This window comes from Patella vulgata, chromosome 6 (assembly GCF_932274485.2).
Source record: "Patella vulgata chromosome 6, xgPatVulg1.2, whole genome shotgun sequence".
NCBI lineage: Eukaryota > Metazoa > Mollusca > Gastropoda > Patellidae > Patella > Patella vulgata.
In genome coordinates this window covers 11,162,481-11,189,124 of record NC_065884.2, presented here as the reverse complement: position 1 = coordinate 11,189,124, position 26,644 = coordinate 11,162,481, and the positions used below count along the sequence as shown (strand labels likewise).

Below are 26,644 nucleotides of genomic sequence, written 5' to 3'. Positions count from 1 at the left end.
GCTTAATATCATGCGTTATTCAATTGCATTTTTTATTCTAGCTTCAAATGCTATATGAATTATTATTTAGAAATTTATTCAAATGAAATTTTGAACGTCCACTTGACACAAATTAGGTCATTTCGGAACTAAGATATGGTTCAGTTTGTTTCATTAATTCGCTGGCGAGAGGGGTCTTTGCAATGGGAGGAAACCAGAGGACCCTAAGAAAAGCCACGAGGTTGGACAGACAACCCTCCTCCTTGTCACGCACAAGCAGGGAATCGAAACCACGCCAATTGACCCAATGACAGAACTCGTGATGCTCTGCGCACTTTAACCAATCGCCCCCCCCCCCCATTCACTTGAAAAGCCTTAACTATAATAAACACTCTTGAACGTCATTACATTAAATTACGCCTTAGTCACTGTAGGCTATAAACGTTTTCTAGTATTATTTCGTTAGATATAAATAGTAGTCCACTGTGTACTAAGTTAAGGAACTGAAAAAATTACGTCGTGTGTTTATTTTATTTTACGATTTTCTTGAGCGAAAACTGCGTAATTCTAGAGAAAAGTGCAAGAAATTCTAAGTTCTTTGGAGCGGTTATCTGCCCCTGTCACTGTGTAAGTCACCGTACGCATGCGTAGTAGTCCAAAATAGACTTCACTTGTTTCCCATCTGCAAGTTGGATAGCTGTGAAACAATATAATTTAGGGCCATGGCCCACGATCAGTCATCCCTATTGCTTCGAAAACAGTTGAGGGGTGAGTTCGAAGGCTAAGTATAAATTACACAATATTGAAGTTTTCTCAACTGAACTAAGAAACTTCCTGGACGATTGAAAAGTTGAGTTCAGAAAGGAAAACGAAATGGCCTCTCACTCAGTCATTTATCAACATTTGTGTGTAACCGTAAGAAAAACAAAGAATTTAGCAGTCGACGCTATGTCCGGGTGACAGAGAATTTGTGTACTTGCTGACTTAATAATCCGTGTTTAATAAGATTAAATAATTGGGTTAGCAATGGCTACTGAACTAAACAAAAGAAAACACTGAAAGATAGCTATAGAAAATAAAAATCAAAAAATCTGAGTCACTGAAATTCATTGACAATTAATCAAGGCCATCAGCAGCTGATGGGGTTGGGAATAAACCATAGGAACTAAAATAGAATTTCTCTGTGGAATTAAGTAATTAAATATATTTAAACATTAGGACGTGACCCTAAATGTACATGTATGTAAAGTACTTTTTATTGGATTTCTATGAAATATTCAGTAAGATTTAAGTCAGCGCATTTGATCTAGAAAACTTTATAAAGAAAAATATTAACAATGTTAAAAAAAAAATTTTTTTTTTGGAAACATTGCTCAATATGTGTCACAAACCTGTGATTGTATTCCATATAAATGTTCGTCGTCTTTTGAATTTGCCCATATAAATGGTCGTCGTCTTTTGAATTTGCCCTGTCAGCTATGCTAAATACCACTTTTAAAGGATTATGAACTTCAAATGTTCATTCATTCAGGAGATTTAAAGACATTAAATTTTTTAGTTGAGCAGAAAATGATACACAAATAAAATAAGATTGGGTTTGACATCCTACTTTTCTACACTGATTGGGTTAATGAAGAGGGGGATATGGCAGGTACAGCTGTGCTATGGTCTACTCGTATTTCGAATTCCAACTGTCAAATCTTAATAGTTCTTTTAAGTGCACGCCAATGTGTACACAGGACCTTGGTTTTTCATCCCATCCAAATGACTAGACACATTTTGTCTGATCCTCCGTCCTAGAAGAACACAAATAACAAGGTCAAACCATGGCGGATAATTCTAAGGAACTTTGTCAGCCAACACCGAGAGCGAACCTGAACCCGAGACCTCCAAGTTAACAAGCCAATTTCTTACTCACTGAATCACTGTAGATCCCTACATAGGCCTCAGTGTTTTCATTTTCTACTTTCGTTTCTTAATTTGAAATGATAAATTATAATTCTAGCCTTTTTTATTTTGTAGATTTAAACAAGAATCCAGTTGAAGGATTTTCTGCAGGATTAATTGATGATGATGATATATATAAATGGGAAGTTGTTATTTTAGGACCTGGTGACACAATTTTGTAAGTTATAAAATCAGGACATTCCACCTTTTCTCATCTCGAAAAGAAGACAATTTAAGCCGTCTCATCACTTGCATTATAAAAACTTCAACACGCATTCAGGGATCTGTGGTAGTCGAATGGTAGGACATTGGGCTCTTGATTTTTTAAGCTCGGCTCTCAGTTGTCAGAGGTTGTCCTTTTACAAGACTGACATGGCAAATGTGCCTAATCGTTAAGATGATACAAAAAACCTATTTGCACCTGTGTACACAAAAGCGTGTATGTACAATATGTCTTTGCACATGTGCACAAGGGCGTGCATGTAATAGAGAGAGAGAAATGGGGTTTAACGTCCACTCGACACAAACTAGGTCATTACGGGACTAACACATGGTTCAATTTTATTTCAATAATTCAATTGCGCGAAAGGGTGTTTAGCCGTAGGAGAACCCAGAGAAAACCCACAAGGTTGGACAGGTGACCCTACTCCTTGTCACATAGAACCGGGGATTTGAAACTGCACCAGTTGACTCAATGACAGGCCTTATGATACAGCGCGCACATACTAATCATTCGGCCATCCAACCCCCCTACATGTACATGTAATAGAACTGTTGGAATTTCAAGGTAGAGTTGACTGAAACCCTGCTATCAGAGCAAAATTAATGCCCACGTATTGCACATGTAATGTAACCATAGAGATGGCATAATAGTTTGATCACTGACAAACCTGCTCGTTGACGCATTTGATCAGAAAGTTAATGTTCATGTACATATATCACAAAATATTAATAGCAGAAATATGTCCGATGCAAAGAAAGGAACTCTATACAGACTTAAGTGTTAAGTCTGTCTTTTAGGTGTGGTTTAATGGTTTCAAGCATAATATATTGATAGTGCATGAAAACGTAAAAAAACTTGTACACTGATATACACTGTACTATTGGCACATTGCCTGTATCATTATTTGAAATAAGTCTTCACCATCATCAAAGGATGATGTCTTTTTTGTATTTTAATACATAATATCTAAATTTAACTATAGACTTATTAATCTCATCGGTAACAAGAGTTTGCTAATAAAGTTCTTTACATGAGATATTATGATTTGTTTTATATTTTTCAGTGAAGGAGGTGTTTTTAAAGCTCATTTAACTTTTCCAAAAGAATATCCACATCGTCCACCTAAGATGAAATTTGTTACCGAAATGTGGCATCCAAATAGTAAGTATGGATACCCGTACTAATGATCTGATACGAAACTTCTAAGAATCTCACAGATGATAATATGGGTGGCCTAAGCTTCACATCATTATTATTGTGTCCTGTTCAATAAATGTATTATATTGTCAAGGAAACAATGGCAGCTGCTACTATCTTAGAATGAACAATACATGAAATCCTTTGTGAGAGAGAAATGGGATTTAATGTCCCCTGGACATACACTAGGTCATTTTTGGACTAACATATGGTTCTATTTTATTTCAATAATGGCATGTAGGGGGTCTTTAGCAGTAGGGGGAAACCCACGAGGTTGGACAGGCAACCCTACTCCTTGTCATGTACAAGGGAGGTATCTAAACCATGCCATTTGACTCAATGACTGACCTACTGAACAAACATGCACTTGTTAACCATACGGCCACCAAACCCCCCGAGCATTAATATTCATTAGCTGGTAATGTTCATGTATTAATTGGTAGTGCGCCTAAGTTTAAACAAATGAAATAGGGTTTAACGTCCCACTGTTCTGCTCCGACTGGGCTAGTGAAGATGGGCATACGCCATACAGTGTGCTATGAGGAAAATTGTGCTAAGGCCTACTCTTATAACAAATGCTGATGTACTTACTTGGCCAACATTTGTCTCTCTCTCATATTTTAAACTACAACTATTATTTCTAGGTCTGTGCTGTACTTATAAAATATCCCTTTCCTCTGATGTGTTGCCCAAAGAAATACCCCATTATCCTGATTTTTTTTTTTATTTTCCAGTTGGACCTGATGGTAGTGTGTGTATTTCTATATTACATGAACCCGGAGATGATAAATATGGATATGAACAGGCATCAGAAAGATGGTTACCTGTTCATACAGTAGAAACTATTTTATTAAGTGTTATCTCAATGTTAGCCGATCCTAATGATGAATCACCAGCAAATGTAGACGCAGCAGTAAGTTTTAAACAAATAGGGAGCCGAGGTGACTCGGTGAGTAAGATGACTCACTGATGTGGAGGTGTTGTGTTCGAAGTGGACGGAAAAACACTGTGTACACATTGATGTGCACGTAAAAGAACCCTATGCAGTTGGAATTTGATATAAGAGTAGGCCATAGAGCCGCTGCCCAGGCAAAATTTTTCCTCATAGCACTCTGTATGGTATACGCCTGTCTTCATTTGCCCAGTCGTTAAACCCTATTTCATTTCAATAATAGTCTGGCATATCGATGTTAAAAAAGATATTATTGGGCTGAGAAGATTTGTCAGGATATTTCAGACCCAGTTTTCAAGGGTAATGCATGCGTGACTGAAAAGAAAAGTGTTGTGTTTAGTTGGTATTACTAATTAGTGTGAAAATAACCAAAATGTTGACAAGACTTGAAGCATCCTCAGTGGTCTCAATCCTTTCTACTCCACTAAAAAAAGTCTAAAGAGTCTTAGTAAGACTCCTTTGTAAACTGTTTTTTAATTGGTTCACATACTCAAGCTACAATCAAGGCCAAAACAGATAATTTGAAATCGTGAAAACCCTATGGATTAACCCAGGGTATAGTGGATTAGAATGGAATGAAACCACAGGGGAAACCGAGGATGTACTTAAAGACGCACAATTCCCTTTCACATTTTATCAAAATAACTGGCCTGAAGTGGACACCAATTCATCAAGATTTTGTGCTGAATTGTGTCCCGGTTGAGATTTTTATAGCAGGCTTTGACCTATAAATTGACAATTTTATCCTCATTGAGTTTGACATATCACCATCAAAACTCATCCAAGTGGGTAGTTCAGATTATAATCTCTATTACGTCCATCATTTGCATTTCTAAAAGTTTGAACTGACTGACAATGTATGTTGGTTTGACCCCTCAATAAATTCTTTTGCTAGTACTGTCATCATATTATTTTTGTATTTTAGAAAATGTGGCGAGAACAACCAGATGATTTTAAAAAGAAAGTTGGTCGCCTTGTTAGAAAAAGTCAAGATGAATTATGATAATAAATAACACTGGTTAAAAGTGAGTTTTATGATATTCTAATAATATGGATGGCTGAATGGTTAGCACGTGCACGCTGGTTTCGATTCCCCCGTTGAACGTGACAAGGAGTAGGGTCGCCTGTCCAACCTTGTGGGTTTTCTCCGGGTACTCTGGTTTCCTCCCACTGCTAAAGACCCCTACACGCAAGCGAATTATGGAAATAAAATTGAACCTTATGTTAGTCCCGATTGAACTAGTTTGTGTTGAGTGGAAGTTAAACCCCATTTCTCTCTCGCTCTCCCTAAAGTCTCTGATCTTCATCGGATGGGATGAAAAACCAAGGTTCTGTGTACACATTGGCGTGCACGTAAAAGAACCCTTGACAATTGGAATTCGATATAAGACTAGGCCATAGAGCTGCTGTCCAGGCAAAAATCTACCCTCATAGCACACTGTATGGTGTAAGCCTGTCTTCATTAGCCCAGAAGGAGCAGAACAGTAGGACGTTAAACCCCATATCATTTGAGATATGGTAAATATTGTGAAAGTTGTATGTCTAAAAGCAATATCATTCCAAAAATGGTGAAGTTCTGTTCAGTATTTACAAATCTATGATGAACTGAAAAATGTTTGGCATCCTGTGGGGTCAACAGAAGCCAGTGCCTCCTTCAGTCTTCATGAAAAATTTTAAATGGGTTTCATTTTTATTCATTTGAATCCTAGCCTGGTGATTATCTACCTTTGATATTTCAAAGTTTGACACAAAGATCATATTAGTGTTGGGGGGTTGGATGACTGGATGGTTAGCGTGTGCGTGCTGTATCTTAAAGTCTGTCATTGAGTCAACTGGCGTGGTTTCGACTCCCTGGTTGTACGTGACGAGGAGTAGGGTCGCCTGTCCAGCCACGTGGGTTTTCTCAGGGTCCTCCCACTGCTAAAGACCACTACGCGCAAGCGAATTATTTAAATAAAATTGAACCATATGTTAGTCCCGAACTGACCTAGTTTGTGTAGATTGGACGTTAAACCCCATTTCTCTCTCTCTCTCATTTTAGTGTGAACAATTGGGTATTTAAAAAAATGCAGTCGTTATTACAGTAGCAAGGTTTTGAAAAAATTTATGAAAGATTTACCATACAACTATTTACATGGCAATCTGTGATTTTATTTGATTGATAAAGCTGAGAGAACCCTCGTCTAAATGTCACCAGAAATAAACTATTAAGTAACTTATATTCCATATATAGATGGCATGAGTGATTTTTATTTTTTTTTAACCCTAAGCTAAATTGTCTGCATTTTGTTTCAGATTCTTGCAAGTTTGATAGGAGAGAGATTTATTTGAGAAGTAAATATCAATTAATGCAACAAATCCAATCCTCAGACTAAGTTTTGTTGTATTAATAAGTTGTTATATTCGTGATTGCCATTGTTGGACATCATCGATTTATAAATCATCCAATCACAAAGCCTTATTTTTATCACATGTCATTCATCATATTAACAATTTGTGGGTATAATACGCAATAATTAATCCTAAAGTAATGTTATTCAGTCTTCTATATATTCTAGTCTAATAATTAGAACGTTTTAATATCAATGAAAACAATCTCTTTAACTGCTTCCATATGATAATGTATTTCATGGCTAGAGTATCTTTAAATACATTCTGGCATTCCCCATAGTCCACGAGTAATTCATTAGTTGGAATGGAGCTTTAATTGTTGTATTGAGGTGGTGACCGGACTTAGTGTTTGATATTTTCCTCGGAACTACAGTGGATCAGGTTGTAAGCCCAGATGTTTTAAATCAGAAAATAATTTTGACAGATATATAAATATCAAATTTTAAAACTGCTTCCAGTGAATTATATCTGATTTAGATTAAATATAATTTCTCCCATATTGTGTAAAGAGCTGTGATGGAGGGAATAGTTTTAACCCTTTTCCATAGAAATTATATTTTATTTAAATTAAACTTATTTTCTCCCGTATCAATCTGTGTAACTGTAATGAAGTATGTAATTTCAAGTATATAAGTAGGCTGTAGTGATGGCAACGTGAAAATAGACGAATATGGATATTTGAGTAATTACCCTCAAATTGTCATTCAGCACATTTAATTGAAATGAGTGAGGGTTTATGGGATGTTTTTTTCCCTAATTTATCCTTTAGCCGTCATTTATTTCACTTCAACCACAATAGCTCTTTCCATAAGAAAATTTGTTCAAACTGAACTTATTAAAGGTTACTAACAAGTTAGAAATATGCCTGAAATTAGAAATTAAAAAGGCCTTTACTAAAAAAGATGTTCAAAATAAATTTATTCTAAATAATGTTTGTTGATTGATGTCCCTGTGGGTACCGAGTTAAGTCAGTTGTGGATTGTCCGGGAATAATCTTTAGCACAAGTCCCTGTGAATAAAAACTTGATGATAGTGACTGAAAATAATCTTTAGCCTAAGTCCCTATGAGCAAAAACTTGATGATTGTAAAGGGAATAAAACTGAACACAAATATTTTAAATATAGAATGAATTTATTTTATGTGGATAATTTTCTTGTGGAGGTTGAGCTATAATTATATTATTAATGTATATATATTATATTGTACAAAGTAATACGTATTCGATAACCCTTTATTACCATATAAGATATTTGGATATTTTTCCTTGCAATTTAATTTCCTCAATGTTTAACTCCTTGGCTAATCTGTTCTGCTCAGTTTCTCAAATATTGCTGAATATATGGATACAAATATATATTTTACATATATACGGCATTGTGTATTTATGAAATAATCTCCATGTAGAGACTATTATAAGGCGAAAATGTTTATGTATTTTGTTTTATGGAATGAATGGGACAATCTGTACATGTTGGAATATTCTGTACATGTATCCAACACTGAACCTAGTTAATTGTGTTATTACACAGGACCCAATTCTATTGAGCACAGTTAGGGTTTATTAATACTGCCTGTTCCCTGATCCCTTTTCATAAATTTGAAATAAAATATTGTTTACAAAAAAACCAAAATACTGAGCGATGTTTCGACTAGACTTTGCAAGGGTCATTGCTTAATAAGACTAAAGAAGCCTTGATGAACCTCCAACAGTAATTTGATCATTTCTTGAAAATATCAAGAGAAAATATCAAGAGAATAAAAGTTGAAATCTTGTTCAGTAGTAAAAAGTATCATATCATTGCTCGATAAAGACTAGGGAATCCCAGTTGAAACCTTGTTGACTAATCAACAATACAGTAATTAATTGTATCTTTTACTTGATAAGACCAAAGAAGCCCAGTTGAAACATCCCACAGTAATAAACAATATACCGCAATTGTATCTTTTACTTGATAAAGACCAATGAAGCCCAGTGGTGAAACGTTAATTGTATTCAATAGAATTGTCTCCTGTATGTATCCAATACTACACCTAGTTAATTATATTTACTTGTGTATGTGAGTTAGATATTGTACTTTACTCTATAATTCCAATTCTATGGCTTTAAACTCTTACTGAATATAGGTTATTGCAACATGCTTAAGGGTGAATCTTGCGTTTTGATTGGTCAATTAGACACGGTCGATTGGACAATAACACCCCTCTGTTTTAGTAATATCTTTTAAAATGCTAAAACATTATGTTACAATGCCGATAAACACTTCCTGTTTCGCATTTAGAGGGGTCTTGGATCCTAATGATCTGAGGACATGTCTATTGGACAATAACACCCCTCTAAATGTGAAACAGGAAGTGTTTATCTCCTAAATTAAGTTAAAACTGCTGTGTCAATAGAGATATTTTAGGTTTTGGTGTTACTTGAAATTTATCATATTTTCAGTTGTTTCATGTTTTTTCCAGGATTGAACATAGTTAATTGTTTCTTTTCAAAGATATTTTGGTTATAGATCAAACATTTGTGTAAAGCACATGAGGATTCACATTTCGCATCACTTAGATTTGTAGAAAGATTAAACAACATGACAGGGTTTTCTCTGGTATGTAAATATCTGGAATCGATGACCCTATCTTCATTAGCCCAGTCAGTGCAGAAAAGTAGGACGTTAAACCAAATTCAGTTTTTTTCAGGAATCAATGATTTGAATAGTATGAGATGAAATTAAGACGCTTGTTGCAAATCGAATATAAATATATGAAATGGAAAAGTGTACTTGGAACAGTTTGATCATTTGATAACATGAATAATTCAGCTCTTGTTTTAGGATTAAATTAATTAATAAGAGGCTCATCGACAGATTTTACTCTACGGAGGAATCCAAATGCTGCAAACCATTTTTGGACTGATATTCCTTCTAGAGATTCATCTTCCACAGTATTGTAGTTTGCAAGGGATTAAAAATCACTCATATGACGATAAGCTTGAATTGAATATTGACAGTAAAATTAGTGTCTTAAGTGATGTAATACTTAATGTAATTATATATTTTTCAGCCTCTTAAATCCAAAATGCAGTCCATCAATACTAATAAATTAGTGTCTTAAGTGAGGTAATACTTAATGTAATTATATATTTTTGAGCCTCTAAAATCCAAAATGCGGTTCACCAATACTAATAAATAGAAACTCGCTAGTATACTCCGCAATAAAATGACCAGATTCAAAGCACTGTTGAATGTATAGATTAATTCTGAGTAGATTTTTTTCAAATTAACTGTTGAACTTGAAATATTTAGAAGGTTTTAATTATTTATGAATTTGTTGATATTTAAATGCAATCCAAGTGCTACTCGATTATAAAACGAAGAATTTGTAGTGCTAATTTATTTTCGTCTTTTCTTGAAATTTGGCTTAGTATATAAAGATGGGAATGGGGTGGTATTGGAGATCTTTTTTTTTGTTGTATTTAGTTCAGTCAGGGTGTAGTAAGTTTGAGAACAATTTACAAATCACACTACATATAATGGGCATTTTGTTATTGAATCATATTGTTTTATGTTCAGTGGCATGCAGAGAGAAGGAGGTGGAGGGGGGGGGACCGAATGGTTAGTGCGTGCACGCTGTATCATAAAGTCTGTCATTGAGTCAACCGGTGTGGTTTTGATCTTGTATGTGACAAGAAGTAGAGTTACCTGTTCAACCTCGTGAGTTTTCTCAGGGTCCTCCGGTTTCCTCCCACTGTTAAAGCCCCCTATGTGCAAGCGAATTATTGAAATAAAATTGAACCATATGTAAGTCCCAAAAAGACCTGGATTATGTCGAGTGGACTTTAGATCCCATTTGTCTCTCTCTCTCTCTAGTGCAGAGGGAGAAATGACTGGGTATCCCATTTCAGGAATGCATCCAATTAAAGAGTAAAATTTGAAATTATCGCTGTTGACTTTGTTGTACATGCTGCCATATTTGATTTGAATAAAACGTTTGTTTCATCTGTTTTGACATATTTAAAATGTCTTCCTTTGTCACATTTCTGCATACTAGGCCCAATATATTTTGAGTCGTGTTGAGGGGAGGGATACAATCAAGGAGTTAGCCCCTGGCCTCACCAAACCTCTGCACGACATTGCTCATAGACCTGAACAATATATAGACGAATTGATATCTCATATAATTTAAACAAATGTTTGGGGTTCGCTTTGAAGGATTTTGTTTTTAAAATCTATTGCTGTTTGGTTGCCTGTTGACTTTGATAGAGCTTGTGTCCTCCTATAAGTTTCTCTTTCCAAATTTTAACCCTGATAATTATAACTGGTCTATATTATACATACATGTACATGTACTAGGATCCAGAATGTATTAAACAGTACAAGGGCTAATATGGGATTCTTTCATTTATTTTTTGATCACTATTACACTTTGTAATTTTATCTTATACTACTACTACTAGTATATATATATATATATCTTGGAATCACCATGGTGCATGTGTTCATGTGTACTTAACAAATCATTACTACCTGTATCCCAAAACAGCTAAATACAACATCGAGAGGAATGTACTTTTGATGGGTTCTCTGTATGACAACAACACCTGTACTTTGATGTTGGATTGTCAAGGTGATCATCAAAATACCTGAAACTAAGGTTCTCATTTAGGTTTTATTTATCTGTCTTGACTGATTGTCAAATCTGAATCCACGATCATTCACAAATCAAAAACACGTCATGCCAGTCTTCCATGGAAACTAATCTGGATTTGTAAAACTGTTTGTATATGACTCAACTATGGAAACGATTTAGATTTTGACACAGTTTGGTTCTAACTAAGACACATAACTCATAACTGATTGGTTTAGGATTAAGACCACAATAAATTCTACAAGTCCTGCATGATAATATGGTTTTTCATGAAACATAAACATAACTGAACAGGTCCATGGGTAGTAATTGAAAGGTTAGATCCATGGTTATGCCAAGATAGCCCTAATGTACTGCTTTATACATTATGGTCCCAAAATACCAAATAACATGATAGGAGAATGCTCTTTATCTTATTGGTGTGAATTTGAATAAATAAGTTGATATATTAAATTATTTACTGTTTTTTTTTATTTATTAAAACTTATGGTTCTTAGTTTCTGACTCTTTAATAGTTTAAGTGTGTCATTGAGTCAAATGATATGGTTTCGATTCCCCACTTGTGGGGTTTTCTGAGTTCTCCCACTGCTAATATAAAGACCCCTACACATATGCAAATTGTTGAAATAAAATTGAACCACATGTTAGTCCTGAAATGACCTAGTTTGGGTAAAGTAAACATTAAACCCCTTCTCTCTCTCTATTGACTCAAAAAACCCACAGAAGAGACTACTTGCAGTCGATGATCTTTTGGTGGATCACTGGGTATGATGCTGGCTCACTAACCAGAAGGTCCCAGGTTCAATCCTTTCCAGCCTGGGTTACCCCCTTGCCAGTGGTGCAGGGCAAGAGGGACTGGTAAGCACAAGGCATCTTCATCAGCTCATTGGTTACCACCCTATGTTTCAAGTTAAGGGGTGGCCAAGTTGTCTAATACTCGAACTGTAGACCATCTATGTAAGTCATGAATTTGATCCCGAGCTTTGATCTCTTTACACTGTCAGTGATGCAGGACGGAGGGCCTAACAAGAACAACTGTCTAGTTGTTCGGATGGCACGAAAAACCGAGGTCCCGTGTACACATTGGCGTGCACGTAAAAGATCCCTTTACAGTTGGAATTCGATATAAGAGTAGGCTGTAGTGCCGCTGTCCGGGTAAAATTTCCCTCATTGCACACTGTATGGCGTATGCCCGTCTTCATTAGCCCAGTTCGGAGCAGAACAGTAGTATGTTAAACCCCATTTCATTTCATTTAATTTCTATCAAATCTTGCTTTGGTCTTTAACCTCTGCTGGAAAATCTATAAATCAATTTAATTCAGCAAGACATCTGTTTGTGTTTGGTGTAATAAAAGAACCAAAGACTTCCAGGTAAGATTTTGATTCCCTAGTTGTACGTGACAAGGAGTAAGGTCGTCTGTACCACCTCATGGGTTTTCTCCAGTTTCCTCCCATTGCTAAAGACCCCTACGCTCGAGCGAATTATTGAAATAAAATTGAAACATGTTAGTCCCGAAATGACCTAGTTTGTATCAAGTGGACGTTAAACCCCATTTTTCTCCCCACACTGGAAAAACAGGCCGATATATGTAGGTTAATAAGGTATTAAAACCAAGGCAGTGGACAGACCAAGATCATTTCAATATCCAATATGTGAGTCCTGAAATCTCTCTCTCCCCCCCCCCCTCCCCGATTTCCTATATGTATAAGATTGTATTCAATTATCCATATACTTCTGCATAATATTAATAAAGAAGACATATATTTTGATTTTAGACAATATTTTATCTATTATGAGATTATACAGATAGGCTGAAGTGCTCTTCAGTAGATATTACTCTCCAGATTGAAAACAGATAAGGTCATAATCAATGATCTTATCTACATGTAGTAGTGAAAAATAATTGTTCAGCATGTCTATACATTGTATGTATAGAAAGCTCTTTTCCAAAAGGAAAACTCTTTTTCAAAACCATTTTGATATTCCTTAAACCCATCTAACATATTTTAAATGTTATTTGGTTTTTAAATAATAAATGAAATATGGTTTTCAAATTCATTGACATATAATTTCATCAAGTTTGTCTTTGGTCAATTTCACAGCAAGTTCTAAAACCTGGCTAATATGAATGTATGATAGTATGATACATATGTATCACATAATGATTATTTAGTTTATTAAATACAGATAAAATCATAAATACTTTTGCACTTAACGATACATTATGTACAATTTTGATAAAGAGCTGGCCGTTCTTACTATAATATTTAAAAAATAGACAATGCAAAATAAATATATGAAAAATTTCATTCAAATTAGTTTATTCTGGGCAAAGATATTAGCCTCTGAAGGTTTGACAAGATGTGTGCACTGATTGCAACCATTGTACTGGTTGTTCGAAGCTTAGCCTCGCTTCACCATTTTTAGATTAAATCATTAAATGGCTGAACAGTTCAAATCTACTTAAAATCGGAAGCCATCCAATGGCATTGAGATTTGATTATGGTCTTGTCATGTTAATAAATGTTTAATTAATAGTTTATATAACATTTAAGGTCTAAAGAAAGACATGCAATAGGCAGATTTAGCTCTTACAAAATGCTTGTTTAATAAAAGATACATGTACATACCAACACATGCAAATTTATATGGAGTAGAAATGTAGATAAAATTTATTTACAATTTACATAATTATAATTTTAATACTTAGTAAAACATAATTTGATCATTTATAAAATATAAGAATCTAAATATTTGATTTGATTGAATCGTGCAATAAAAATTTAAGATATATTACATATAGCAATTTTAAGCAATACAACTACATACTAAAAATCTTTTAAAAAATTTTTTTAAATAATATAAATCATTCAAAATTTTATACAAAACAGTAACAATTATGGTATGGATAGTTTATTTTGGCTCATTGATCCATTGATCAACAAGTAGAACACATTAAATTTATGCTGTCTAGTTAACCCACGTAAGCACTAAGTATACTTCAAGAATTTTGTGCTTTCATCTAATATAATTGAAAAGGTTTAAGTACTCTTTTTGTGTATAACAGATGTGAACTGGAGTAAGACCACATCACAAAACAATATACTAATTGTTGGATATGGCGGCCATTTAGGGCAGAGATTCTCGAAGTAGATAGTTCTCCGTGTGCAGAATGCTAGTAGAAGTACGCATATAGTACCTGGTGATTTAATGTGCTTCCACAGTTGTGATATTGCAGACAATTTTTCTCTGTAAGGCTGACTTACATTTTCTTTGTATGAATCGGATAAACAATAAAGGATAGTAGAGGTACGCATATAGTAACTGGTGATTTAATGTGCTTCCACAGTTGTGATATTGTAGACAATTTTTCTCTGTAAGCCCGACTTACATTTTCTTTGTATGAATCTGATAAACAATAAAGGATAACTGCCCAAATAAACATAGACACAACAAACAATACAGTAATATGGCAGACAGTACAATTAGATATGGGATATATTTCTAGACAAGACTAAAGATAAAGATTAGAGGTTTGTTTATCGTGTGGTGCCGTATAGCTTGAAGATTATACGGGTAATTATATATAAGCTAACAGAACAGCAAGCCTGGACATAAGGCACCCGTCACAGACTTTGTCAGACATATATTATCACACATTTGTGTCTGACTATTTCTGTGACAGGTGCCTGATCTCCAGGCTTGTATATACATAATATGTTATCTGATAATTTGTACAAATTAAAAGATATGTTTTTTTAAAAGATTCATGACTTGTAGAAATCTGAAAATGCTTCATGCTTCAATAATAACAATCCCAAAAATGAAAATTTCAACTGAAGTGAACTAAATCAATGTGACCACTCGCTAAAAATTAAAGCCTGAAGCAAACATGTTTGATATATTCACCTAGTGTGTCCGCTTCGCCGAATCATTTGTCCGATTGTAGAATTCATTAGCCAATCACCACTGAGAAGTCACATGATTGTTTGAAGATATGGTCGTGGCCATGTTTAATCATGTGATGTGAATGGAGATGCAATCGACTGGTGAATTGAGCACAGGATTCGTCTGCTCTGTTCATTTATTCAGCCGAATGAATTCGGCTGCACTTTGACGCCTAATGAATCAGCCGAACGATTCGGCTAGTGTGTCCACCAATTTAGGAGAAGAAAATATTCTTAAAATACCAGAAGTTATGTTTTCAATAAATAAATTTAGAAAAAATATTTTTAAAATATTTTCTTTGCTGAGAAGTAAAATCTTAGAATTTATTCAAACTTTCAGTCAATGGAAAGGCAGTGATATTAAAATATTTATCTTAGTTTTAAATTTTCATGAATCGGCAGCCTAAAATTTTAGGAATGTTAAATAATAATGGTACAAGATATTAATTACATCTACAAGTTTATTGCAATAAATTTTAAGGAATTATATGTTCAAATAAAATACTAAAGGTATTTATGGATAACAATTACTATATTTTATTACACAGCAATGTTTCATATATCCTTGATAATGACTTGTGAAATCTTGTTGAAATGCTGAGGTGAAATAAACCATCCTACATGTAATTGTTATCCATAAATAGTGTTTTATCAATCTGATTAAAACACAGATCCTATTTCGTTTTAATTTTATAGTTCAAAATTTCGTTTTACTTGTCTTTACTACACTAGAATTTGGAAGAATTGTTATATAATCCGCATTCTGGTTTAGCCAATGAAATGATCTGTCGCAGCAAATTCTTGGCGTACGATGCACGGATCTGTGGGTATCCTACTAGAAACATCAATGCTGATTGGTTAATCGTCAAAAGCCACTTGTATGACCCCTGACGCGACCTCCCACAGTCCCACTACAACTGGTCAGATCTTCATGTAGAAGATAAAAAAAAACAAAACGAAATATAAATCTTTATTTTATGATCAGTAGTGGAATACCGAGTTTTATCAGTGAAATAAAAGTGTTATTCCACTGGCTAGTTGTTTTTACCTAAAATAATTGTAAAATCATAAAATAAATAGAACATTTGTCGTTTTGTCGTGAATAACATATTTCATTTCATCTCTAAGCAAGAAAACGTTTATATTTTCACTCATGCTACACATTCATGAAAATATAAGTTTTCTTGCTTCTCGATGAAATAAAATATGTTATTCACTCTAAAACGACAAATATCCTCTATGTATTCTAATCAAATTGGTGTTTTTTATTTGATTATGTCCCCATATCTAAATGCCATTAAAAGAATGAATTATATGTTCATGAATAGAATAAATTACATATGTTTATTTTCATGAATAGAATAAATTACACTTGTTTATGTTCATGATATGTATATGTTCATGAATAGAATTATTCACATATCTTTATGTTCATGAATAGAACAGAATTACATATGTAGATGTTCATGAATAGAATAAATCACATATGTATATGTTCATGAATAGATAACATATGTATATGTTCATGAATAGAATAAATACAAGATGGTTTACTCTGGTAACGATGGAATAACTTGTTGAATGTGTTCTCTTATCTCTAAACCTTCTGGCGACATTGACTCACAAGACGTTGACTTTTCTAATTCGTCCACAGAACTAGTGGCAGTAGACTCTATAAAACTTGACGTGTTTCCAAAGTTCTGAGATATAAATTGCTTGTGAAGATTTGAAGGAAGTCTGGAAGATGATGTTGCATCAACTGAATCTGGAAGCTTTACAGGCACGGTCACTCGGTCTAAAATACTTGGATACATTCTCGGTGCCCGCACCTTTTCTTTTGAGTGAATTTTCATATGCCGACGTAAGCCACAGTTATCAACAAATGATTTATTACAAATACCACACGAATAGGGTTTTTCTCCTGTGTGACGACGTACATGCGTCTGCATATCACTATTTCGGGCAAATTCTTTTCCACAGAATTGACAGTCATACGGTTTTTCACCGGTATGAGTCCGTAAATGTTTCTGAGCATCTCCATTCTGGCGAAAAGATCTTCCACAAATATTACAAGTATAAGGTTTTTCACCGGTATGAATTCGTTCATGTTTTTTTAGAACTCCACTTTGTCGAAATAATCGACCACAATATTCACATTTATAGGGTTTTTCACCCGTATGCGTCCGAAAATGCGACTTAAGATCCCCAGATCTCCCGAAAGGAAGACCGCACACCTCGCAGTTATATGCCTTTTCGCCTGTATGTACCAACATGTGGCTCTTTAAAATACTATTTATCGAGAAGGAGTCCCCACACACATTGCAATGATAGGGTTTTTCCCCAGTATGAATTCTCACATGACGAAGAAGATGGCTACTTTTACCAAAACATTTACCACAAATATCACAGCGATAAATTCTCTCTTTCTTTGGTTTTATTACCCGTTTCCTGACAAGTTTTTTGTTGTCTTTATCTTGTTCTTTCAGTTTCACTTTGAAGGTTTTTTTATTTGGTTTATTCACTGGTCGAATTTCTTTGTCGTTTGATTTAATATCTCCATCACTGGTTAGTTCTTGATCACTTTCATCCATATCTTTGGCATCGTTATCTACTTCCTTCTCTTCTCCACTTTCTTCCGCTTTCATTTCTTCATTCGTTTCCGACTCACTAAATTCATCACTTTCATCCATATCGTTTGCTTTCATTTCATTTTCCGACTCACAAAACTTATCATTACTTTCTTCGTATAAGTTGTTCTTAGTTTCTTTGTCATTTTTTACACAGTCTTTATCATCAACTTCTTCTAAGTTTGTATTTTTGTAAATTAGATTTTGTGTTTTATGGCATTCTGAAGTATTACATAAGGAGGAATTTTTACTTTGTGCTTCAATAATTCTAGTCTTAAATTTATAATTTAATAGACTACATGTTGCTGGTGTCAGCTTGGAGTTCAATTTTTTATTTACATCTGTTCCATCACTATTTAAATCGGTCTTTTCTGGAATATGGTTCTCCTCTGGAGTACATGTACTATCATCGTTATTGTCTTTTCCACAATGAGCTTCCATATTTGATAAAAACCTGAAAAATGTTTTATAAACAATTAATTAACATAATATAACAATAAGTCCTATAACATCATCTGCATTTTTCGTTAAAATACATGTATATCAACTATCTCACCTTATTTCACGTTAATTTAATATGTAGGCTACACATGTTTGCAGACTGAATCTTTAACATTTAATTACCCATAACAAAATGAAATCAAAATACCAGTCCAATACAATCTTGAGCCTTGGACTTAAAACATGTCCATCAATTAGGCCTACATGTATGTCCGCAAACAATAAAAGTTAGCAAGCAGCATATAAGATTGACAAAATAAATTTCATTTCAACATGTAAATACTGAAGGTATTTTGATTCTGTTTAATTTTGTTATTTATATTAATTATTGATGGTTATTGATATAGTTGTTTTGCTGTTGCATGAATACGTTTATGCTTTGGCCTCTGCAGGTGACTAAGCACCAATGTAATGGGGCAAACATATCAACTCGTTTATGGTAGCCATACATAGACAGAAGCAGAATCAGAATCATAGACTTAGTTTGGTTACTCCACTGATGAGGAAGTATTTGTGACGATTGATAATTTGATGACTGACACTGAGTGACACTTTTGGCCTATACCTAGTCTGAATTGCACCAGTCTGGTCTGACTAAGCTTTCAAGAAAATATTCAAAAACTCTTTCTAGATGAAAATGCTCTGGCCAACGAAACGTAAAGTAATTGTGCTAAAATCAAAACTGTTATCTTGCACGATGAATAGCCTTATTTACAACACTTACAATTATTAACCAAATATTTTTTTTTTACAGGGTTGTGCACTGAGAGTTACCTTCCCCTTTCAAGGGGAATGAACTCGGAATCAGAATAATTAAAGATGGCTGACGGACAAGACTGGAGATCTCCGATTTGTCGGAATAAGCTTATAGGTCAAATGTACGAACTAATTTATCGGATTTTTAAAGTATTTCACATGCATTTATTGTTTATGAACCTTATTTGAATATTTTAGATGTTGGCAAATGTAAATTTGATTGATATACATACTGGTAAGGTTGTGTCAAACAACCAAAACACAGAACATAATAAAAATAAAATAGGGTTTCGGGTTAATCAACTTAATGTTTTAACAATCTAATTAAAACACAGATCCAATTTCGTTTCGTTTTTATAGTTCAAAATTTCGATTTTACTTGTCTTTACTACACTTGGATCTGGAAGCCTTGTTATTTAACTCGTGTTCTGCTTGAAATTAGGGATCATCCAATCAAATGGTCTGTCGAATCAAGCGTTTGACCTTTTTTGCGCGGAACTGTGGGTAGACATTAGCGACAATACAAATCAAAACAAAGCAAAAGTAGATAAAAAATACATGGTCGCTAATTGGTTAATGGAATGACTGACGTAATCGGGTCAAATGTCGCTTTCTTGGTACCTGACGTCATAGAACCTGAATAGGGGTTTCAGGTCACGTGACTTTAGCGTGAAATCGGACAGCCAGAGGCTGAAATATACCCCACTTTAATCTACTATTTTATGTAAATGCATTACTAGCAATTGTATTGCAATAGTTTTATATCAATCTCAATATTTGCAAAGATTCAGGCTAAAAAATTATCGAAATGTAAGCGAAATTACCGTTTGTTTACATGAGACGCTTGCAGGAAAATACCGCTCTGATGTCACGCGGCCTGAGATTTTCCATTGCTACGACTCACTTCATTGGTGAATCCGCAGCTTAGTTACCGGGGGATTTTGATATAGAACCAATCAAATGATAGATAACATTTTTGTGATTATTATGCTTGTTGATACCACGTGGTCGGACAATTAGACCCGGAGAAAATGGGATTTATCTGTTTTGATGACTGAAAATTGCTAAATTTCGACTAAATATAAAAAAACTTTCTTGAGGTATCATCCAGATCATAAATATTTGACATATTATCATTCAAATTATTACGATTTTAATAAATTTTAGCTGACAATAACGTGCGGATTTCAGTTATAAAATTGGTACTAGCGATTCTGAAGGGAAAATACCGCTTATGACGCTACTCAAATATGACTGAAAAGCACTCACTTTGGTGCCATGCCACGCATTGACTGGTATAGAACATTTTGATTACATTATTGACGTCGATCTCAGATTTTAAAACTCCATAACTTTGGATCTAATTAGAATATTTTGATGAAATAAACAAATTTGGGTAGCATTTTATGTATATTTTCACAAAATATTTTTTTTTTTTTTTTTTCTGTCATTTGAAACTTTGACCTGAAACCCCTAACATGAACCCCCACTATAGCTTGTTAGATCTACATGTAGTGTAGGCCATCAAAAGTATAAAAAACGAAAGGAAATATAGATCTATATTTTAAAGAGACAATAACACTCTTGCTGGCTTGACAGCCCCAGAAAATAAAAAATAGCCTTATTCTAAGTACTAGATGTGTTAGTGTCCTACCTGTTGTGTAAATTATCCATTAAATCCTTTTTTACTTGTCCAAAGGGTTCAAAAATATTTTTAAATCCAAGTCACATTTGAAAAGCTTTACGTCAGGCTTTTCAAATCATTTAGATGAATTTTTTCAATTTTTTAAATTAGGTGTGTTAAGATGAAATTTGTATCATCAATTAATTGGAATATTGTAAAATAGTACAATTTGTTGACCAGAATAAAGATTGGGACATATTATTCAGTTACAACAAGAGTGGTATTGAGCCTTTAATTAGATTGATGTTTTAAATGACAGAAATTTTTTGTTTTAAAAAAATATTTTGTGAAAATATACATAAAATGCTACTCAAATATTTTTTATTTTATCCAAATATTCTAATTAGATCTAAAGTTATGGAATTTTAAAATCTGAGATCGACATCTATAATGTATTAAAATTAAATCAAAATCCTCCATATGATGATACTCAGTCAGTGCATGCCAATGCCATGGCACCAAAATAAGTGTTTTTCACTATTTTCAGTCATATCTGAATGACGTCAAAAGTGGTATTTTCCCTTCAGAATCGCTAGTACCAATTCTAAAACTGAAATCTGGATGTTATAGTCAACTAAAATTGATAAAAATCGTAATATGATAGTAACATTTTAATGATATAATGGATAATCGAGTCTAGGCTACATGTAGATCTTCCACACTCATAACTCGGTCAGAACTAGTAATTTGAATGAAATTTTCAATATATTCAGTTTTCATTATCTATTTTTGAACTGTTATAACATGTATGGCCAGCTCTTTATCTAAATCTTACATAATGCATCTTTAAGAACTAAATTTTTTTTTTCTTCTGATTTTGTATCTTTGCTGATGCACAACAGATAAGCTTGATTTTTAAACCTTCTTAATCTTAAAATTAAAAGGTGTTTTGTGAGTTTAATGTATTTTTCCTGTTATCATTAGCCCAGTCAGAGCAGAACAGTAGGACGTTAAACCCCCTTTATTTAATGTATTTTTAATTCTTATGTAATTAATTCATTAGTGTTATAGTTCTTTTGTGTTCAGTTTTAATTCAACATCTATTTATTGTGTTTGTATTATCACAGAGATGAAGCTATTCGATCGGCAGGAAATCAGATAAATAAAACCAGTACGGAAATGGAGAGTCATGTATTTAACAAGGCTAAAACCAAGGTAAAATAGTTTTATATCTGGTGGAGCCACAGCGGCTAAGTGAGTAAGATACTGGCTTGTTAGTCTGGAGGTTGCAGGTTCGCTCCTGGCATTGGATTTTCCATTGTGGTTTCACATTGTCAGCTGTCTAGTCATTTGGATCGAGGTTTTGTGTACGTGTCCGTGAAAGATAGCTTAGCAATTGGAATTTGATATAAAGTGTAAGCCAAAGTGTCACTGTACGGGCAAAATTTCCCTCATGGCACCTTGTATGGTGTATGCCCGTCCTCATTAGCTCAGTTGGAGCAGAACAATAGGATGTTAAACTCCATTTCATTTATGTGAAGTCGTTCTTTCAACATTGATATCTGTTTACAAAAGAATGGAGCCATTATGTATTCTATTATATTAGTAAGAGCCTTGCTATATACAGGAGGGGGGTGGATGGCCGAATGGTTAGCATGTGCTTGCTGTATTATACAGCCTGTCATTGAGTCAGCTGGCGTGGTTTCGAATCCCCAGTTGTACGTGACAAGGAGTAGGGTCGTCTGTCCAATCTCGTTGGTTTTTTCCAGGTCCTCCGGTTTCCTCATACTGCTAAAGACCCCTACGCGCAAGCGAATTATTGAAATAAAATTAAAACCATATGTTAGTCCCGAAATGACCTAGTTTGCGTCGAGTGGATGTTAAATCCCATTTCTCTCTCTCTCTCGCTATATACAGCATAATACAGGTAAACATGTAGTGTAAAAATATTGTTGTTTTTAATACCGTTATTATCTCCATTGTTAAATTACTTGAACACAGAATAAATGAACATTTTTTGCTAAATTTATTTTGATGAAAGTATGTAATATGTTAAGTAAATATAGAATAATATTTATATGATACAGTAAATCTGCCTTTTTATGTTTAACAGGAAGAGTATTTAGCCCTGGTAGCACGACTCATTCTTCATATTAAAGACAGCAGTAAGTTATTTTTAGGATTTTCTGACGTGGTTCCCCCTTGTCAGTGGCGCAGGACAGAGGGCCTTACAAGGATAGCTGTCTAAGTCGTTCGGATGGGACAAAAAAACAGAGATCCCATGTATCTCTTGGCATGCATGTGATAGATCCATTGGCAGTTGAAATTCAAATTAAGAGCAGGCCATAGTGCTGCTGCCCCAGCAAAATTTCCCTCATAGCACATTGTATGACGTATGCCTGTCTTGATTAGCCCAGTTGGACGTTAAACCCCATTTCATTTCATTTTCAAATTATTTTAAATTAACAATGTGTCATTTGCATTGTTCGCTAAAATATCAAATTCTCACTGCTTAAATTACACTAATATGTACATGTTTCCTCCCACAGCTAAACCCCCCTACACTTAGGCAAATTATTGAAATAAAATTGAACCGTGTGTTACACTAGGGACCGGGTATCATTCAGATTTGATGAAAAAAGGAAAGAAACTGAGCTTACCATCTATAATCTAATACACATATTCAGTTAATAGATTGTCATGCAGAAAGTATTAAATACCATCAAGATTCATCAAATAACGCCAAGTTTGTGCTACCGTTTTGTTTGACATTGGTTGTCTAGTTTATGAAACTAAATGGTCATAAACTGAATGACCAATATCAAAACTAAACTAAATGGTCATAAACTAGGTGACCGATGTCAAAACTAAATGGTGTTTCATAAACTAAACGGTAGCACAAACTGGGCGTTATTTGATGAATCTTGATGGTATTTAATACTTTCTGCATGGCAATCTATTAACTGAATATGTGTATTAGATTATAGATGGTAAGCTCAGTTTCTTTCCTTTTTTCATGAAATCTGAATAATACCCGGTCCCTAGTGTTAGTCCTGAAATGACATAGTTTGTGTAGAGCCCCATATCTCTCTATCGCTGATCATAATTATTAAGGGTTGTAAGTGAAGCCCTGTCTTCATTAGCCCAGTATAGGAGCAGAACAGTAGAACGTTAAACCCCATTTCATTCCATTTTGTAAGTGAAGCTAATTATGATGCACTCACTCAAATCCCTGTGAATTTACAGACAAATTTTCTTAATTTCTAAGATACAACCAGCAATCTTTTGATGAAATAGAAAATTTAAATTAAATATCTATCCTCTTGCATCTTGTTTTAGATAAAGACAAGCGGAATCAACAGATGGTTGTTGGCCAGGTTGGGGCCATCGCAGGTCATTCCATAGGCCAAATGAATCCACAAATGCAGGGACGACCTATGCAGGATCCACTAAATGCCTTAACAAACCTGGCAAGACCCATGCAACAAAATCAACCAGGTACCAGTATATAAAACATCTGACACTCCTTCTCATTTGAAAAGTTCAAATAGCGGAAAAATATTTTGTATTACAATATCTATGTATTGTTTTCAATGTGCCTATATGTTTTCTATTTCTATAATGTTTACAATTTCTCAAATCTCTTAATGTTGTTTTTGATTTAAACAATATTTATTTGAAAGATTATGTACAATTTGATACTATTAAGATCATGATACAATATAACAAGCCATGTGGCACTTATATTGATTGGACTCCATGTGGGTAGAGTGCATAAAGTATGTAAAATTTAAAGTAATATATATGCAAGTCTGGTGTTAACAATGACCCCAGATGACTATTCATCTATTTTGTTGAATAATAACTAAACTTTTATATTAATACTACATGTATGTTTATCTTCATACCTGGACAAAAAAGCACCTGTCAGACTGTGTCAGACACAAATTATCAATATTACAAGTCTTTATTATAATATATAGGCCTATGTTGTGTGATAATTTGTTGTGACAAAGGCTGTGACAGGTGCCTTTTCGTCCAGGTATGAAGATAGACATAGTATTTTTATAAAAGTTTAGTTATTGTTCAACAAAATAGACAAATAGTCATTTCAATTTGCAGATATCATCACCTGCATATGAAATTACTGGTGATTCTTGATCAGTTGTATGTGAGAAGGAGTAGCGTTTCTTGTACCACACCAGATTCCTTTTACAGCCTTATGGTTTTCATGTTATGTCATAATCGTATAATCAACTGTTGTTTAAAGGAGCTAAATCGCTAATATTTGGGACCTACAAATTGACACAAATGGGGCGCAACGTATATAATAATGTAATATGAATGTAATAAAACTGATTTACATTCAATCGTTTCCGTTTTTACTCTAATTTCAAAGCAGTTATGTTTGGCAAAATACGCCAGAAGTCTCAATCGAATGGCAATCTCTAGCGTCTGGTTATTCCAGTTTACAACGATAGTATTTAATGCGCATGCTCTCCAGATAAGAATATGGGCTCACTGTTTGACATGACTTGTGGAATATGTCTAACCACATTCTTCCGAGTCGCTTGTTACAAATTGCGCTGAAACACATTATGGTACACGATTCGTGTACCAATCGTAAATTGTTTATTTTGTCTTAAATATTGGATATCAGAAGCCCATCTTTTCCTGGTAAGACTTAGCTACTTTAAACTGTGTATGCTGTCCTTGCTGGATGAAATGATACAATAAAATCTTATCTTATCTTATCTTATCTAGGGTTCGGATGAGTTACATCTCAAAGCTAAAGGCCGGGGGGGGGGGGGGGAAATTGCAAACAAAAAACAATTCAATGTGTCTCTAACAAATTCAATGTATACTAAATGTACTTGTTGTAATAGGTATGATGGGAAGTCATATGATACCACAGCATAGACCAGGTATGATGACTGCTGCACAGATTCGTCAAGTACAACAACATCAGGCTCAACAACAACAACAGCAGCAGCAACAACAACAGCAACAGCAACAACAACAACAACAGCAACAGAATAAACCTCCACTACAGGTACAGGTAATCATCATCATTCATGTATCATTTCATTTACCATTCATTAACCATCCTTATCATTTCATTTATAATTCATTAACCATAATTATCATTTCATTTACCATTCATTAACTATCGTTATCATTTCATTAATCATTCATTAACCATTATTATCATTTCATTAATCATTCATTAACCATTATTATCATTTCATTTATAATTCATTAACCATCGTTATCATTTCATTTATCATTCATTAACCATCCTTATCATTTCATTTATAAATCATTAACCATAATTATCAATTCATTTATCATTCATTAACCATCGTTATCATTTCATTTATCATTCATTGACCATCGTTATCATTTCATTTATCTTTCATTAACCATCTTTATCATTTTAGTTATCATTCATTAACTATAGTTATTGTTTCATTTATCCATTCATTCATTTTTCATTCATTCAGGCACACTGGTATACTATAGCCCAGATGGTACAGATGTACTACTATTAAAAGATGTTTTATTTCATTTCATTTGTCATTCATGAAATACTAATCATTATTATCATTGTTCTTTATTGAAGCAGTATTTATTAACTGAATGAGAATAACACATGGCACAAATATAATGGAATATAAGTTTATTTCTGGTGCCTTTTTCAATGAATATTCTCTCTCATCTTTATCAAGTTTCGAACCCTTGTTACATATAATTGTGTCATGTTAATCTCTGCATCAGAGACTGAAGGTGAAATTATTGCTGTGATGATCTTATCTCCTTCAACACTGCTGATTATGTTTTCTTTTTTAAATATTTTGTTTGC

The 26,644-nt window shown here is 34.0% G+C and overlaps 3 protein-coding genes across 6 annotated transcripts in view; 2 read left to right on the top strand and 1 right to left on the bottom strand.

Annotated features, from left to right (window-relative positions):
* The first annotated feature begins 609 nt into the window (after nt 1-609).
* On the top strand, nt 610-11,781 carry LOC126824857 (ubiquitin-conjugating enzyme E2 G1). 2 transcript variants are annotated; one of them, XR_007681653.1, is made up of 7 exons: nt 610-747; nt 2,002-2,104; nt 3,213-3,310; nt 4,081-4,259; nt 5,224-5,323; nt 6,594-9,710; nt 9,798-11,781. XR_007681653.1 is itself a non-coding variant. In XM_050554265.1 (6 exons), exons 1-5 carry the CDS (start codon nt 702-704, stop codon nt 5,299-5,301), a joined length of 504 nt encoding a protein of 167 aa, XP_050410222.1. In that variant the 5' UTR covers nt 610-701; the 3' UTR covers nt 5,302-5,323; nt 6,594-11,781. The 2 variants fall into 2 exon arrangements, 1 of the variants encoding a protein (XP_050410222.1); XM_050554265.1 differs by having other exon boundaries at nt 6,594-11,781.
* Nucleotides 11,782-13,105: 1,324 nt separating this feature from the next.
* LOC126824856 (zinc finger protein 665) lies at nt 13,106-19,175 on the bottom strand. Its single transcript, XM_050554262.2, has 2 exons — nt 19,126-19,175; nt 13,106-18,354 (listed from the first exon to the last, which is right to left on the bottom strand). Exon 2 carries the CDS (start codon nt 18,339-18,341, stop codon nt 16,824-16,826), a length of 1,518 nt encoding a protein of 505 aa, XP_050410219.1. The 5' UTR covers nt 18,342-18,354; nt 19,126-19,175; the 3' UTR covers nt 13,106-16,823.
* LOC126824855 (mediator of RNA polymerase II transcription subunit 15) overlaps nt 19,144-26,644 on the top strand; it is a 30,559-nt gene continuing 23,058 nt past the window's right edge. For 2 of the 3 annotated variants that reach the window (XM_050554257.1, XM_050554261.1), the window contains exons 1-5: nt 19,144-19,279; nt 21,909-21,996; nt 22,895-22,946; nt 24,121-24,279; nt 25,668-25,840. In XM_050554257.1, coding sequence (XP_050410214.1) covers nt 19,221-19,279; nt 21,909-21,996; nt 22,895-22,946; nt 24,121-24,279; nt 25,668-25,840 — 531 coding nt within the window. In that variant the 5' untranslated portion in view covers nt 19,144-19,220. The remainder of the gene's footprint in view (nt 19,280-21,908; nt 21,997-22,894; nt 22,947-24,120; nt 24,280-25,667; nt 25,841-26,644) is intronic. The other variant, XM_050554260.1, reaches the window with a different exon arrangement.